General features: G+C 39.3%; 1 protein-coding gene across 1 annotated transcript in view; it reads left to right on the top strand.

Moving 5' to 3' along the window:
• LOC126484415 (CCR4-NOT transcription complex subunit 11) overlaps positions 1 to 16,409 on the top strand; it is a 91,294-nt gene that overhangs the window by 20,612 nt on the left and 54,273 nt on the right. Inside the window, exons 6-7 of the mRNA XM_050107924.1 lie at positions 657 to 789; positions 1,047 to 1,256. Of these exons, the coding sequence (XP_049963881.1) occupies positions 657 to 789; positions 1,047 to 1,256 (343 nt within the window). The remainder of the gene's footprint in view (positions 1 to 656; positions 790 to 1,046; positions 1,257 to 16,409) is intronic.

The following is a 16,409-nucleotide window of genomic DNA, read 5'->3' as shown; positions in this document are numbered from 1 at the left end:
CATATGTTAGATATCAGGGAATAACTTCCACGATACTAGAAGGAGCTGTAGAGGGCAAAAACTGTAGAGGAAGACAGAGACTGGAATACATACAACAAATAATTGAGGATATAAGTTGCAAGTGCTACACTGAGACAAAGAGGTTGGGATGGGAGAGGAATTCATGGGGGTGCTTCTAACCAGCCAGAAGACAGAGTGAGGAAGAGGGAATAGGGGGGGGGGGAGGGAGGGAGAGAGAGAGAGAGAGAGAGAGAGAGAGAGAGAGAGCGCTTCATTCTCAACTTGCAATGTAGAGCTTCATTCTCAACTTGCAATGTAGTTGTTGTAGTCCTGTCTGTTTAATCCTAACTGTACATTCATCTGATTTCCTTACATTTTCCCTTCAGACATCATCCCCCTTCTCCAGCATGTTTCAGGTTTCTTCTGTTGGTACCTCATTTCTTTCATATTAGCTTTCTATTTGGGAAACTGACGGTATTTAACAAGGTCTCATATTATTCTACATTTTTCTTGTGATGTTAAGATGTTGCCGTTTAAATTTGGAATACCTGTATTGTTATTCATCTTCTCTGTTTATCTAGCTAAATAAAAATGAACTGTTCATACTAACTCTATCTAGAAGTGCTGGTTCTTTTAAAGTTATTATTTATTTTCAGTATGTATTCTGAGCAGAACATTGCAAAAAAGACAGCTGAAGCTCTCTTAACAGGCAACAATCCAGTTGTTGATCAATACTACAAGCCAGAATTTCTTCGTTTAGCACCACCATTGCATAGTTGTGAAGATGAGGTGAGAATTTTTTTTGGTGATACTGAGGACATGTTGTTTTTAATATGACAGCCCTTTAATGATGTTCTGATATTCCATGAAGAATATTGTAATGTTTAGGAATATTTTCTACTTTTTTGACTGTTGAGTACTCATTTCCTACTGCATTGAAACATTTCTTTACTGGATAATTCTGCTGCTGTATCTCATCTTCTATTTGTTCCTTACATAAATTTAACACTACTATTATCATTAATTTTCTTATGAACTGCTTCCAGCTGGTGTGGCTAAATGTTACTGGTGTTTCGGAGCTTAAAGCAGCATATGATGTCACAATGTGTGTGTCAAACAGTGAAGGAGTAGAGGCAAAGCGTCTAATGGCAAAAGCATTCAAGGGCGCTTTAACGTTACAACAGCAGCAACATTTACTGACTGAACTAGATAATGATCCAAAACTTGTATACCATATAGGACTTACACCAAGTAAGGTAGGTTTCTTTTTTGTTTGTTTCCTGAATAAAAATTAGTTTCTTTTCTTGCCTTAATGGTACTATTGGCATTGCTTCCATTTACCTTATAACTGAACAGCTACAGAATGCCCATTATTTATTTCCATAGTTCCATTAATTGTTTTCCAATGTAGGCCAGCTATACTTTAAAAGCTTTTCCTCTGATTGGCTTAATGTATGTTGCTTACTGCTTTGCACTACTTTCATTTTTTAAACACGACATGTGGCGCTGCTTAGAATACCTTTAAGGTTTTCTGTGTCTGGCATAATGGTTTGTCAACTAACAGTGTACCACTCCAGTGACATATGAATGGTTTAAAAGTCAGGAATGGAAAGGGAAACACAAGGTAAGAGAGCTAACATATATTTGTGCCACAAACTATTTTGTAAAGTGACAGTAAAAAATCCTATAAGATTCCAAATAGTGTTAATTAGTTTAATGTCTGTATTACCATTAAAATAAGAAGTTGTGAATCAACAAATAATAATATAAAACACTACTAAAAATCACACAAGTGTAGGTAATACAGATGTGAGATACAAAGATATTCTCAGTGCAGACAACAATGATTCAGCAAAACTGGCTATGCAAAACTCAGTGCATTCTCAAAAAGGACGACCAAGCACAGTACGAATGATATCACTGAGTGAACACAAAAATAAATTTGTCCGTTTTAGTATTTTAACACTCCCACAAAATGGGGACTCAAATATACAATTCTGTTTGGAACTCTTCCCTTCCCCATTTTTTTAGCCGACAGTAAGATGTCATTCATTGAGAATTCTTTGAACATCCTGTATGCTTCAGATTTTCAATCTCTTTCATTTGGTCTTAAATGTCACCTTTTGCATTGGCTTCATTAGGATGTCAGCTTGTTGATCATAGGATGGAACATATTTCAGTATAAAGTCATGCTATTTGTACTAGTGATATGCAAAATAAGGCACATCAATGTGCACTTCGTTTTTAGTAAGATTTCCTTTTCTCAAGTTTCAGTAGTCAATTATTTCAAATAATGTTTAAATAATGTGTAGTTGATGCACCGAGTAGTTGATGGGCACATTAACAAGACTGAAAACAGTGCTAAGTGTTCAGATGAGGACTAGACTGGGAAGAAACAGTGGATTGTGAAGAGGTGGTTATGAATGTAGAGTGATGTGGGGAACATGGTATCAGAGGTGAAGATGGGTGTGGAAGAGGGGCTAACAGAGGTGGTGGTCAAAAGAATATTGGGATTGAAGCATGTGTTGTTGGACCGAAGTCCCATCTATGTAGTTTAAAGAAGCAGGTATTGGGAGAGGAGGATAGAGAGGACGTATATTGTGAAGCAGTCATTGAAATTGGGTGTATTGTGCTGAGCAATGTGTTCTGCCTCTGGGTGATCAGTTCTGGTCCGGGGCACAGTTTGGCAGTGGTAGTTCATTCCTGTGAATAGCTGGTTGGTGTTTACGTCCACATAAAAAGATGGGCGGCAGTGATAGCAGAAGTCGTATCTGCTATGCCTACTTTCATAAGTGGCTCTTCTCCCAATCAGATATGCCTGAAATAGGGTATGATGAATGGATGCATCGTAATGCCCTATCCACAATTATTCGCACCCATGCCAAAGTGGTCGTCCTCTCCACATCCAGTCTACAAAATATCCTGGTCCATCCTTATACTACACCTTCTCCCAACTCAAGCCACACGGATCATATGCAATTGGAAGACCTAGGTACAAGACATGTCTTATGCACCCATTCTGCACATCCTATTCCAGTCTGGTCACAAGAGTTTCCTATTGTATCAGAGGCAGGACCACTTATGAAACAAGTCATATCATACACCAGCTCTGCTGTAAATTTGCAGACACAGTTATGTGAATACGGGCATCAACCAGTTGTCCACTCAAGCGAATGTCCCCTGCAAACCGCAGCTGAGAACAGTGTTGCCCATTCAGTGGCAGAATGTGCTTACGAGCACAATGTGGGTAACTTCAAGACTTGCTTCAGAAACTGTGCCACCTAGGTCCTCCTCCCCCCCCCCCCCCCCCCCACGCCCAATTACCAGCCTCCCTGATTTACATAGTTGGGAATCATCCTAAAGCTGTATCTACACCAGCCACACCTGCAAAACCAAGCAAGAGGTTTGATGCAGGATGGTTAATGTAGATATCAAACTGAGCTACTCTGCGCAACAATGAACGGATTCTGCACAATGTTGGTGCATCAAAGGGGATGGTTTATTCATGCAAAGCTCTATTTAGATAGTGTTCTTCCCCCCTTTTTATTGAGAAGCTTGTGTGTGTGTGTGTGTGTGTGTGTGTGTGTGTGTGTGTGTGTGTGTGTGTGTGTGTGTTAAAGAACAGACTCTTCAGCCCCACAATCCTGGTGGCCTCCACTAGCCCCTGTCATACCCTCACCTCCACCTCTGATCGCATGTTTCCATGTCATTCATTCTACACTCGTGCTTTACACCCCTGTTGGTATCTGTTGACTGTCTCCCAGCCCCCCCCCCTCCCCCCGCCACCCCCACCCCCCTTGTAGTCCATTCTTGTGCTTCATTATGTGCTAGATGCAACATCCCCTGCAGGGGCATATTCTTACCCTGAGCACTTGTTGCCTCTCTCTCCCAGCAGTAAGACACTCTGCTGTCTAACTTCCACCCCCCCCTTCCCCCACCTCCCATCTCATACGACAAACCACCCACAGCTTGTCTGTAAGCTACATCTTACAAGTTTCATTTCATGTTGAATTTGGTGCAAATCAGCACACATCTGAAGGTGATCTGCCGTTACTGCTACGGGGTTAATATCCTCCACGGTGAAATGAAGTGTAATCTTCTCAACGTAGCTCTCTTGATACAGGAAAGAAAAACAGTATGCAAATTGTTCTGCCTGCAGGCCCATGAAGGTACTCGGTTATTTTAATCCGATATCAGATTCTCTCCATACTTCACTGAGTAGGAGGTCAGTTACACCAAAATATTTAGCAGCTATCAGACTGCCATCAATAACTACATCAGAATTAATTAATTATTTGTGCCCCAGTTAGGGAACATACATTGGTCTGCACTTGTTGTATGAAATCCAATTTTGCATGAAATTGGCAAGTGACACTTCTTTGCTGTATGTCTTTGGTTCATGTCTATGTCCCACACAAATTACATCCTCTAATGACAGGTCATTCTGAATTCAGTTTTTCCATTTTCTTCAGTGCCCTAAAAAAATGATTTTATGTAGAACTGATTGCTGTTGGGATTGAAGTATGTGATGCTGCATTTTCTACTTGGATCTCGAAAATTGACAATCCATGCGCTGTGCAGTTGGCTTCATTTTTTTCCATTGGAGAAATTCTTTTCATCCTAGTAACATATGAGAATTTTATGTATATACACAAATAGTAATTCCCACATCTTCTCAAAAGACAACCTTACCGTATCAGACAATGGTGCAAGGTTATGAAGTAGTAATAATGTCTATTTTCAACAAGATAGCAGCATTATTGTTTCTAGAGAGTAGTCCATATCACAAGACAAGATTTTTGTAATTTTGTTACTTGGTGCCTCACAGATTCTTTGGGCACTGAAGAACAGTTTATGCTCATCTTTTGTTTCCTTAGATGGTGGAATTCCAGTAGCTGTGCCTCTTTCTTTGTCTCTTACAGTTATCATGCCTTTATAGTTACATCATTACAATTTCCTGCTGTAATCCTTGTTATGCCACACAGAGTAAGACTTGCTGTAAATGTCACCCCTCAAGTAGTCACTGCTGATTGCTATGCTGTTTGCTTGCTAGGAGGAGCTTCGCATATTTTCACTTGATAGCTGGTGCTATATTCCTTTTAAAATTCTTAGAATACTCCAAGCCCTGTCCAATCAGGAGTCCTGTTGGCAGTTAATGTCACAAACTGTGAGGCAGAACCCTGATGCAAGCACGGCCCCACTATAGAGGAATTTAATCTCTCAGTACCCATTAATTACCAAAGGTGGATGCACAGTGGAGTAAAGAAAGTATTATTGTTGTAACTGATGCATTTCATATAGACTGAAAAACTCCCTGTTATTAGAAGAGACAACATCACCAAAGGACTTGCCACATTTCTTACACTGTGTGACAGTTTCAGCGGGCTAACTATCCATCCCCAATGCATGCTAGCCAACAGTCAGGTGTGCTGTAAAGCAGACTTATGACAAAATTTGCTCCGTGTGACCCGGACTTAAGTTCTACTATTATGCAACAAATTACTGTTGCTGGAGCTGCTGCTCCTGCAACTGTTGCAGCAGATGTTGGTGCTGCTAATGGTGATGCTATAGCTCCTACAGCTTCTGTTGAAGAGTTTCAGAATGTCCTTATCCATAGCACTGGATTTGTCTAGTTTACCGATCACCAAACTAATGTTGATGTTTAATGTGATATAAAATCACATAATCAGTGACAATCAAAATAATCAATCTAGCAAAGTCATCTAAAGTGGAGATGCTGAGTCACAGATAGGTGCAACAAAAAGACTATCACAAATAAAGCTTTCATCAAAAATAGATCACACACACACACACACACACACACACACACACACACACACACACACAAGAACGCGTGCGCGCGCGCACAGGCACACGCAAACGCAACTCACACACACGTGTGTAAGCTGCGTTTGCGTGAGCGTGTGTGCCTGTTGTCTATTTTTGACAAAGGCCTTACAGGCTGGAAGCTTTATTTGTGACAGTCTTTTTGTTGTGCCCATCTGTGACTCAGCACCTCCACTACATGGTGAGTGGCAACTTTCCTTTTCATAATATTGTTGCATTCCATCCTGCATTTTCCATTTGTTTGAAAGTCATCTACAGCTTGGCTGAAACAAGTTCAAATGGAGGTCCATGTGAGGCCATAACACAAAGCCAAGAATCACCAGTAAAAACTATGCATATACACTCACAAAAGGAAACAATAAGAATCAAAATCCGATAATGTAATCCTGTTTCAGATACACTATATGCACATGTGATCCAGTAGCTGGCAAAGAAACATTTAACAGAGTTTGAGCTCAGCAGTGTCAGCCGCCTTTACATTAGCTGTTGGTCACAGGTCTTGCCCAGGTGACTTCCATCCTGTGTCATTGTCTTGCCAGCAGTTCACTTTGTGCCTCTCATAGTGCCTTTCTTGGTAATGGCGCCAAATGTGGTGTCATTGTTGACTATATTAGGCTTAAACTCCGTGTAGTCAGGTGAGCATTGAGTGATTATTGTGGCTGGGACATAAAAATTGTCATGAAATACTGAAAGGTCTGCAGTAAATTGATGCATTTTGCAGGGACTGGCAGTGGAATCAAGCAGATTTAATTGAAACGTGTAAGAAAAAGATAGATTGCTACTCCCTGTAAAGAAGAGAGACTGAGTTGCACATAGACACAGCAGCAAAGTAGAACACCGTGTGGCACACCTTGTAGCTGAGCATAACATGCTTGAATCCAATTGCTGCTGGACCGCCTGTATCCTCCCCTCCATCACCAGTATTTCTGAACTGCGCAGATGGAAGTTATCCTTACAAATTATACCGACCTCAGCTTACGGTAACCTGTTGTCCCCATACACTCTATGCAATAGTTTCTGTCCCCCCTGTCCTATCGCCGGCCGCGGTGGTCTCGCGGTTCTAGGCGCGCAGTCCGGAACCGTGCGACTGCTACGGTCGCAGGTTCGAATCCTGCCTCGGGCATGGATGTGTGTGATGTCCTTAGGTTAGTTAGGTTTAAGTAGTTCTAAGTTCTAGGGGACTGATAACCACAGCAGTTGAGTCCCATAGTGCTCAGAGCCATTTTGAACCCTGTCCTATCACTTCCTCTCTGTTCTTATCCCCTCACCCTCTTTGTGTGCCACCCTCTGCCTACACACTCGTTCATTTTTCCCTTCCCCACTACTCTCTTGCCCTCTCCCCCCTCCTCCCCTCCCCCCCCCCCCCCCCCCCCGCCCCCCTACTCCTTCTGTTCTATGTGAAAGTTGCATTCTAGTCCGAGCTGCCAGAGATGGCGATCGTGTGTGTGTGTGTGTGTGTGTGTGTGTGTGTGTGTGTGTGTGTGTGTTTCCTCTTCTGACAAAGGCTTTGGACAAAAGCTTATGTGTAAGTGTCCTTTCGTTGTGCCTGTCTGCAATTCAGTGTGTCATCCAGCGAGAAGCAATCTATCTTTCCTGATATCCCAACATCAAGTTAAAATTGTGAAATTTAATATAACGCACATAAGCAGAGAGAAACACCCATTTTTATTTGTTTACGCAATTGGCAACTGATCACATGCAAGTCACACAAGCATTAAATAATGAGAAGTATGCATATGCATCAGTTGTAAGTGGTATGATGACAAAAAAATTGATGTAGCATTCAAAACCATCCTTCAACTGATTCCCGAATAACATCTCATGGTTGGGGTTCACAGTCATGTAGAATTTTCAAAAGACCTTGTATTCACCATTGACTGTAGAAATTATTTATTTTGTGTATTGCAGTTTCAGCCTGAAGACCATTATTCATTATATACCACATGTGCATCAGGCCAAAATTGCAAAAATGAAAATAAATCATTTCTCCAGTCATTGGACTTATGATGTCATTTAAAGAGATTCTTGAATATAGCACATCAGTCTGGGACCCATACCAGATACTATTAATTGAGGATACAGAGCAAGAAATGCGGCATTTTTCATTATTGGTTTATTTATTAAGGATGTAGTCATCATGTGGATGCTCATCCAACACACTGCCACTACACAATAGGCATTCTGCATCACAAACAGGTTAATTTTTAAAAAAATATCAGAATGTGAAAAATTCAGGAAGAGTCAAGCAACAAAGTGTTTCCTTGCATATCATGAAACATCAAAGATTTTAGAAGCAATATGGGGATTTAGTGAAAATCATTCTTTCTGCACGCTACTACTGCCATGAACAGGTAAGGCTTCTAATTGCAGTTGCTAACTTGAAAAGTTATGACAGAACCTATGGGTGAGCTCACTGTAACTAAATTGAGACCTCTTACAAAATTTATTCAGTCTATAATAATTCTTAAAAATAAATTTCCTCAACATATTGTAAAGTAGGAATCTAGAGGAGAAATGCAAAGCCATAAAAACACGCAGATGCCAACTATCCTGTGAAAGCCCACTTAGTGTTTCAAGAACTGGTAATAAGTGAGGAATATATGAATATACTATGTTATTCTGCATATTGCTCCCATAGAGACAACAAAGATGAGATTATGCTAATTACAGTAGCCACAGAGGCAATATGCTATCACTCTTGTTGTAGTCCATACACCAATGGACCAGCCAGAGGCACTACTGTTTGGTGCAGTGAAAAACACCCTCAGCCATGCACTTCGCAGAGTGTGGATACAGATGTATGAAAGAGAGAGGCAGCTATGTAAACATAGAGTTCAAGTGCCAAGTAATTTCTAACCAGAGAGGAAGGCTGCAGTGTGGAAGGAATGTAGAAGAGCTATATAAATGAAAGATACTTGAAGACAGTAGTTTATACAAAGTTGATGAAAATGAGGTTGATGAAGTGGTACAGTGAAAATAATTTGACAGAGCCCTGAAAGATTAAGTTGAAATGAGGCACCCAGAGTAGATGATATTCTCTAAGAATTATTAAGATCCTTGAGGAGACCAACTGTTGCAAAAATGTTCCACCTGTATGTGCTATGTGATATATGTCTTAGTATGAATGTAGTAATCTCAAATCAAAGAACATAGGTGCTGAAAGATGTATTACCAAGGCATCAGCTTATTTACATTGTGGTTGCAAAGTATTAACAGGAATTATTTATGGAACGATGGAATGACCAGTAAAAGCTGACCTGGGGAAAGATAAGATTGGGTTCTAGAGAAATGTAAGAACATGCATTTCATTACTACCATGGGACTTGCCGTAGAATATAGAGTGAAGGAAAACAAAACCATACTTACAGTATTTGTAGATTTAGAAAAAGCTTTTAACATTGGTGACTGGAATGCACTCATTGAAATTCTGAAGGTAGCAGGGGCAAAATACAGGGAGCAAAGTGTTACCTACAACTTGCTCAGAATCCAAACTGAAGTTGTAAAAGATGAAGGGTGTGAAAGGGCAGCAGTGGTTGAGAAGGAAGTGAGACAAAGTTGTAGTGTGTCCCCAGGGTTATTCAAACCAAATATTGAGTAAGCAGTAAAGGAAACCAAGGAGGAATTGGGAAAGAAATTATTAAAGTTCAGGGCGTAGAAATAAAAAATTGAGGTTTGTTGATGACAGTGTAATTCAGTGAGGGGCAGTAGCTGACTAGGAAAATCAGTTGAACAGAAAGGATTGCATCCTGATAAGACATTTATAATAAGCATCAGCAAAAGTAAAAAAAAAAAGACTAAAGAAATTTAGTCAAATTAAATCAGGTGATGTTGAGAGAATTAGAGTTAGAGGGAACTAATTTAGGAAATTACGCACTAATGGTAATGGGTGAGTTTTGCTATTTGAACAAAAAATAACTGGCAGTGATGGAAGTAGAGGGAACATAAAATACAAAGTGACAAAAAGTGTTCTTGGAAAAAAGAAATTTAACATTTTATATGTTTTAAGTCCCCCCATGAACCATGGACCTCGCTGTTGGTGGGGAGACTTGTGTGCCCCAGCGATACAGATAGCTGTACTGTAGGTGCAACCACAATGGAGGGGTATCCGTTGAGAGGCCAGACAAACATGTGTTTCCTGAAGAGGAGCAGCAGCCTTTTCAGTAGTTGCAGGGGCAACAGTCTGGATGACTGACTGATCTGGTCTTGTAACACTAACCAAAATGGCCTTGCTGTGCTGGTACTGCGAACGGCTGAAAGCAAGGGGAAACTACAGCCGTAATTTATCCCGAGGGCATGCAGCTTTACTGTCTGGTTAAATGATGATGGCATCCTCTTGGGTAAAATATTCCAGAGGTAAAATAGACCCCCATTCGGATCTCCGGGCGGGGACTACTCAAGAGGACGTCATTACCAGGCGAAAGAAAACTGGTGTTCTACGGATCAGAGCATGGAATGCAGATCCCTTAATCGGGGAGGTAGGTTAGAAAATTTAAAAAGGGAAATGGATAGGTTAAAGTTAGATATAGTGGGAATTAGTGTGGTTCAGTGGCAGGAGGAACAAGACTTTTGGTCAGGTGAGTACAGGGTTATAAATACAAAATCAAATAGGGGTAATGCAGGAGTAGGTTTAATAATGAATAAAAAGTAGGAGTGCGGGTAAGCTACTGCAAACAGCATAGTGAACACATTATTGTGGCTAAGATAGACACGAAGCCCACACATACTACAGTAGTACAAGTTTATATGCCAACTAGCTCTGCAGATGACAAAGAAATTGATAAAATGTATGATAAGATAAAAGAAATTATTCAGATAGTAAAGGGAGATGAAAATGTAATAGTCATGGGTGACTGGAATTCGATAGTAGGAAAAGGGAGAGAAGGAAACGTAGTAGGTAAATATGGATTGGGGGTAAGAAATGAAAGAGGATGCCACCTGGTAGAAGTTTGCACAGAGCATAACTTAATCATAGCTAACACTTCGTTCAAGAATCATGAAAGAAAGTTGTATACATGGAAGAATCCTGGAGATACTAGAAGGTATCAGATAGATTGTATAATGGCAAGACAGAGATTTAGGAACCAGATTTTAAATTGTAAGACATTTCCAGGGGCAGATCTGGACTCTGGCCACAATGTATTGCTTATGAACTGTAGATTAAAATGGAAGAAACAGCAACTGACTAAACCAGAGGTTGTACAGATTTTCAGGGAGAGCATAAGGGAACAATTAACAGGAATGGGGGAAATAAGTACAGTAGAAGAAGAATGGGTAGCTCTGGGGGATGAAGTAGTGAAGGCAGCAGAGGATCAAGTAGGTAAAAAGACGAGGGCTAGTAGAAATCCTTGGGCAACAGAAGAAATATTGAATTTAATATATGAAAGGAGAACATATAAAAATGCAGTAAATGAAGCAGGCAAAAAGGAATACAAACGTCTGAGAAATGAGATCGACAGTAAGTGCAAAACAGCTAAGCAGGCATGGCTAGAGGACAAATGTAAGGATGTAGAGGTGCAGATCACTCGGGGTGAGATAGATACTGGCTACAGGAGAATTAAAGAGACCTTTGGAGAGAAGAGAACCACTTGTATGAATATCAAGAGCTCAGATGGAAACCCAGTTCTAAGCAAAGAAGGGAAAGCAGAAAGGTGGAAGGAGTATATAGCAGGTCTATACAAGGGCGATGTATTTGAGGACTATTTTATGGAAATGGAAGACAATGTAGATGAAGATGAAGTGGGAGATATGATACTGTGTGAAGAGTTTGACAGAGCACTGAAAGACCTGAGTTGAAACAAGGCCCTGGGAGTAGACAACATTCCATTAGAACTACTGACAGCGTTAGGAGAGCCAGTCCCGACAAAACTCTACCATTTGGTGAGCAAGATGTATGAGACAGGTGAAATACCATCAGATGTCAAGAAGAATATAATAATTCCAATCCCAAAGAAAGCAGGTGGTGACAGATGTGAAAATTACTGAACTGTCAGCTTAATATGTCACAGCTGCAAAATGCTAATGCGAATTCTTTACAGACAAATGGAAAAACTGGTAGAAGCCGACCTCGGGGATGATCAGTTTGGATTCCGTAGAAATATTGGAACATGTGAGGCAATACTGACCCTAAGACTTATCTTAGAAAATAGATTAAGGAAAGGCAAACCTACATTTCTATCATTTGTAGACTTAGAGAAAGCTTTTGACAATGTTGACTGGAATACTCTCTTTCAAATTCTGAAGGTGGCAGGAGGAAAATACAGGGAGCGAAGGGCTATTTACAATTTGTACAGAAACCAGATGGCAGCTATAAGAGTCGAGGGACATGAAAGGGAAGCAGTGGTTGGGAGGAGAGTGAGACATGGTTGTAGCCTCTTCCTCGATGTTATTCAATTTGTATATTGAGCAAGCAGTAAAGGAAACAAAAGAAAAATTCGGAGTAGGTATTAAAATTCATGGGGAAGAAATAAAAACTTTGAGGTTCGCCGATTACATTGTAATTCTGTCAGAGAAAGCAAAGGACTTGGAAGAGCAGTTGAATGGAATGGACAGTGTCTTGAAAGGAGGATATAAGATGAACAACAACAAAAGCAAAACGAGGATAATGGAATGCAGTCGAATTAAGTCGGGTGATGCTTGAGGGAATTACATTAGGAGGAGTTTTGCTATTTGGGGCGCAAAATAACTGATGATGGTCGAAGTAGAGAGGATATAAAATGTAGACTGGCAATGGCAAGGAAAGCGTTTCTGAAGAAGAGAAATTTGTTAACATCGAGTATAGATTTAAGTGTCAGGAAGTCTTTTCTGAAAGTATTTGAATGGAGTATAGCCATGTATGGAAGTGAAACGTGGACGAAAAATAGTTTGTACAAGAAGAGAATAGAAGCTTTCAAAATGTGGTGCTACAGAAGAATGCTGGAGATTAGATGGTAGATCACATAACTAATGAGGAGGTATTGAATAGAATTGGGGAGAAGAGGAGTTTGTCGTACAATTTGACTAGAAGAAGGGATCAGTTGGTAGGACGTGTTCTGAGGCGTCAAGGGATTACCAATTTAGTATTGGAGGGAAGTGTGGATGGTAAAAATTGTAGAGGGAGGCCAAGAGATGAATACACAAGCAGATTCAGAAGGATGTAGGTTGCAGTAGGTACTGGGAGATGAAGAAGCTTGGACAGGATAGAGTAGCATGGAGAGCTGCATCAAACCAGTCTCAGGACTGAAGACCACAACAACGTTTTAAGTCTGAGAAAACCTTTCATGTAAATATTTTTTTAGAGTATAGCCTCACATGGAATTGTGGACAATATACAGTTCAGACAAGAGGAAACTAGAAGCTTTTAAAATTTGATGCTACAGGATAATGTGGAAGATTAGATGGGTATGATGGATAGATAAAATAACTTATGAAGAGATGTGGAATTTAATAGGGGAAAAAAGAGCTGACAAAACGTGACTAAAGAAAGGGGTAGCTTAATAGGATACATCTTGAGGTATCAAGGATTAGTTAATCAGTAATGGAGGGAAGTGTTGGGAAAGAGTGGGGGAAGGTTAAACATTGTAGAGGGAGACTAAGACTTGACTACAGTAGGCATGCTCGAATGAATGTCGCTTGCAAAAGCTATGCAGAGGTGGTGATAATTGCACAGGAATAGCATCAAATCCATCTTCAGACTAAAGACCATAATAACATAATAAGAAAATTATAACCAACCAATTGTGGATTGTGTTGATAAGGGGGAGCCTACAGCCTCTAATAAATATGAAGTTAGGTTCAGTTTGAGTACACTGATCCATGATACCTCAACTATGTGCTGATTCTGAATAGAGTAAAAAGGTCACGCAAAGAGATAAAATGAAGTTTTTATGATGCTAATGGACATGGTTAGAAATATCATTTGTTGTATCTTGTTTTTATTTAAGCTAGGGAGAGAGAGAGAGAGAGGGAGGGGCGGGGGGGGGGGGGGGGGGAGGGAAGGGAAAGAGGTGGGAGGGAGGGTGGGCGGGGGGGGGGGTGGGGGAGAGAGAGAGATGAAACTTCATATATTATGATTTAACCAAAATCTCTCATATCATTACATTAATGAGATATTTTATGTAATGGACAAGTTATATTTCTGAAAATTTTCTTATCATTCTATGATTCAAAGAAAGGTTTTATCATACATATTTCTTAAGTTCTTGGAACCACATTACCCTGATATGGCAGACAGCAACAAAGAACTCCATGTGCTAGGTTTTCACTCATATTTGGTGAACTACGCGCTATACATTTTGCGGGCTAGTCCTTAGTCTCTCTCATTTACCCTTCATTCCATGTTCTGTTGAGTGAAACTAACGTAGAGGTAGTTTGAAACAAAGGTTCAGGATTGTTTTCTCATCCTGAATTTTGTCTCCAGCAGAGATACATTTAAAATTGATGGTCAACCAGGAGTTGAATCCAAATTCTTTTTGTAATGCCTAATGAACACAGTCTTGTGTGGTTGTTACAGTTATTAGAAACCTGAGATTAATTTGGTCTCAGCTAGCTGTAGGTTATCTAGCTGAATATATTATTCTCAAAATCGTGCTGCGTAGTCAACAAGTTGAAGGAATGTGTCTGTTCATTTCAGTAACTTGTTTAAAGTGCTGATGTGGCAACTAAACACAAATTTAAACCTCCTTTTATCAATTGAAGATGGGATTGGAGCATCTGCAAGTTTTGGTATTCCATGAAGAAAAGGGCAGTGGAGAGTGTTGTTCTTGTGTGTTAACCTCGTAACATTTTTAACACGAATAATAAACTTTAAATTTTCCATACTTCCTACAGTGCGTTCCTGATCAAAATTTTTGTGAACTGTTATCCATATTTTTAATTATTTACTAGTGTGTGTTACAAACGTCATTTTAATCTTCATAGTCCATCTTTTTAAATGTACAGTTGCAAATATTATTATGTTCTTTTACGCTGTTAAACATTTAGTTATTGTTAAAAACTATTTTTAAAGCATAATAATGGCAGGATTCACCTATTTATAGCTTGATATTTGTCCATGAATTGAGGAATTTTATTGCTGCTCTTTTATGCTCTTTTTTTATACCTTTTATATCTATCATTGTATATAGTTATCAGTGTACTTTTGTTCAGGGCTGTATGCAATTGAATTACTGGACTAGTAAGAAATATTATGTTTTTTACTGTGTGGTTCATACATAGATGATAATGACTGAATGGTAGTGATAAACTCTTGACATAGTTCCCACAAAGTGCCGGAACCAGAAATGGTGCAAAAAGCGTAAGAGCAAGAAGAGAATGGGAATTGCTGTTGTTTTTTGTAGCATTTGCCTAGTTCAATGTGTAATATATACAAAATGATTAGATCTGTGTATAATAATAATTAGCTGTGTCTCTGGATTTTTTGCGTTTAATATTGCGTGGTTTCCTTGTTGCATACATTATAAGGATCAGGCTTGTGCACAATCTCAACTATCGTCATCCGTATAAACCAAAATGAATAAATATTAATTTGTCAGTAACACTGTTTATTTTTGCATTTTGCTACCATTATTCAGATGACATCATTTAGTCTGTCTGACCTCTTTAATTCATGTTACTTAATCTATTATGCCATTTTGTTTAGTGATGTTCCTTATTTAATTCTATTGGCCCCTGTTCTTATTCCACCTTGAAACAGTTGAGTAGATGGAGAAAATTATACTGTGTTTCAAGAAATCCACTACTGCTAGCAGTTCTATCTAAAATAATTTGTTGTGCCAAAATGAAGGTGGCCATGGGCTGCAAATTCTGCCACAGTCTTTTAATTTTCACCAAAAATTTTACTTCTGATAGGTCAATAAGCGTAAAAGTAGTTCAGAGTTTAAGTCTTAATCTTACAAAAACTGATTGTATGCAATTTCAAACAATTAATAATAACAATTTAGCACCAGACATTCATGGTCACACACAGAATGATACAGATTGTGTAAAATTCCTTGGGATCCAGTTAAATAACAATTTAAAATGGAGTCAACATATAAATAAATTTAACAAGCAGCACAGTTCAGCATATTTTACTATTAGAAATATCTCTTGCTGTGTTGATTGCATGACAAGAGTGTTGGTTTATTTTGCATTTTTTCAATACGTGTTGTCTTCAGGAATTATCTTCTGTAGTAGCCAGCTAAAGCAAGCAGTAAGAATATTGATAACATACAGCTTGCCGAACCCTAATTAATAATCTAGGAATGCTTGCATTCCCTAATACATTTACTCCCTAATGGTTTTTGTTGCTGATAAAAAAATGATTTTCAGCTGAACAGTTGATTTACGCAATTACAATAGAAGACAAAGTAATTTCCATATAGGTTTTTTGTTCTTGTCTACCATTCAGAACGGAGTTATGTAGTCTGGTGGGAAGATATTCAGCAAGCTCCTGTCTAATATAAAACTGGAAAGTAGGAATCCTTAACATTCCAGCACAAACTAAAAACATACTTCGTTAGCCAAAATATCTGAATATCTGTATTCAGGGATTGAGAAACTGTGTTTGCTACACAAAAGGTGTGTTCATGGTAGAACTGCATGAC

The sequence above is a fragment of the Schistocerca serialis genome, chromosome 6 (genome assembly GCF_023864345.2).
Source record: "Schistocerca serialis cubense isolate TAMUIC-IGC-003099 chromosome 6, iqSchSeri2.2, whole genome shotgun sequence".
Taxonomy (NCBI): Eukaryota; Metazoa; Arthropoda; class Insecta; order Orthoptera; family Acrididae; genus Schistocerca; species Schistocerca serialis.
This window is presented reverse-complemented; position numbering and strand designations above follow the sequence as displayed.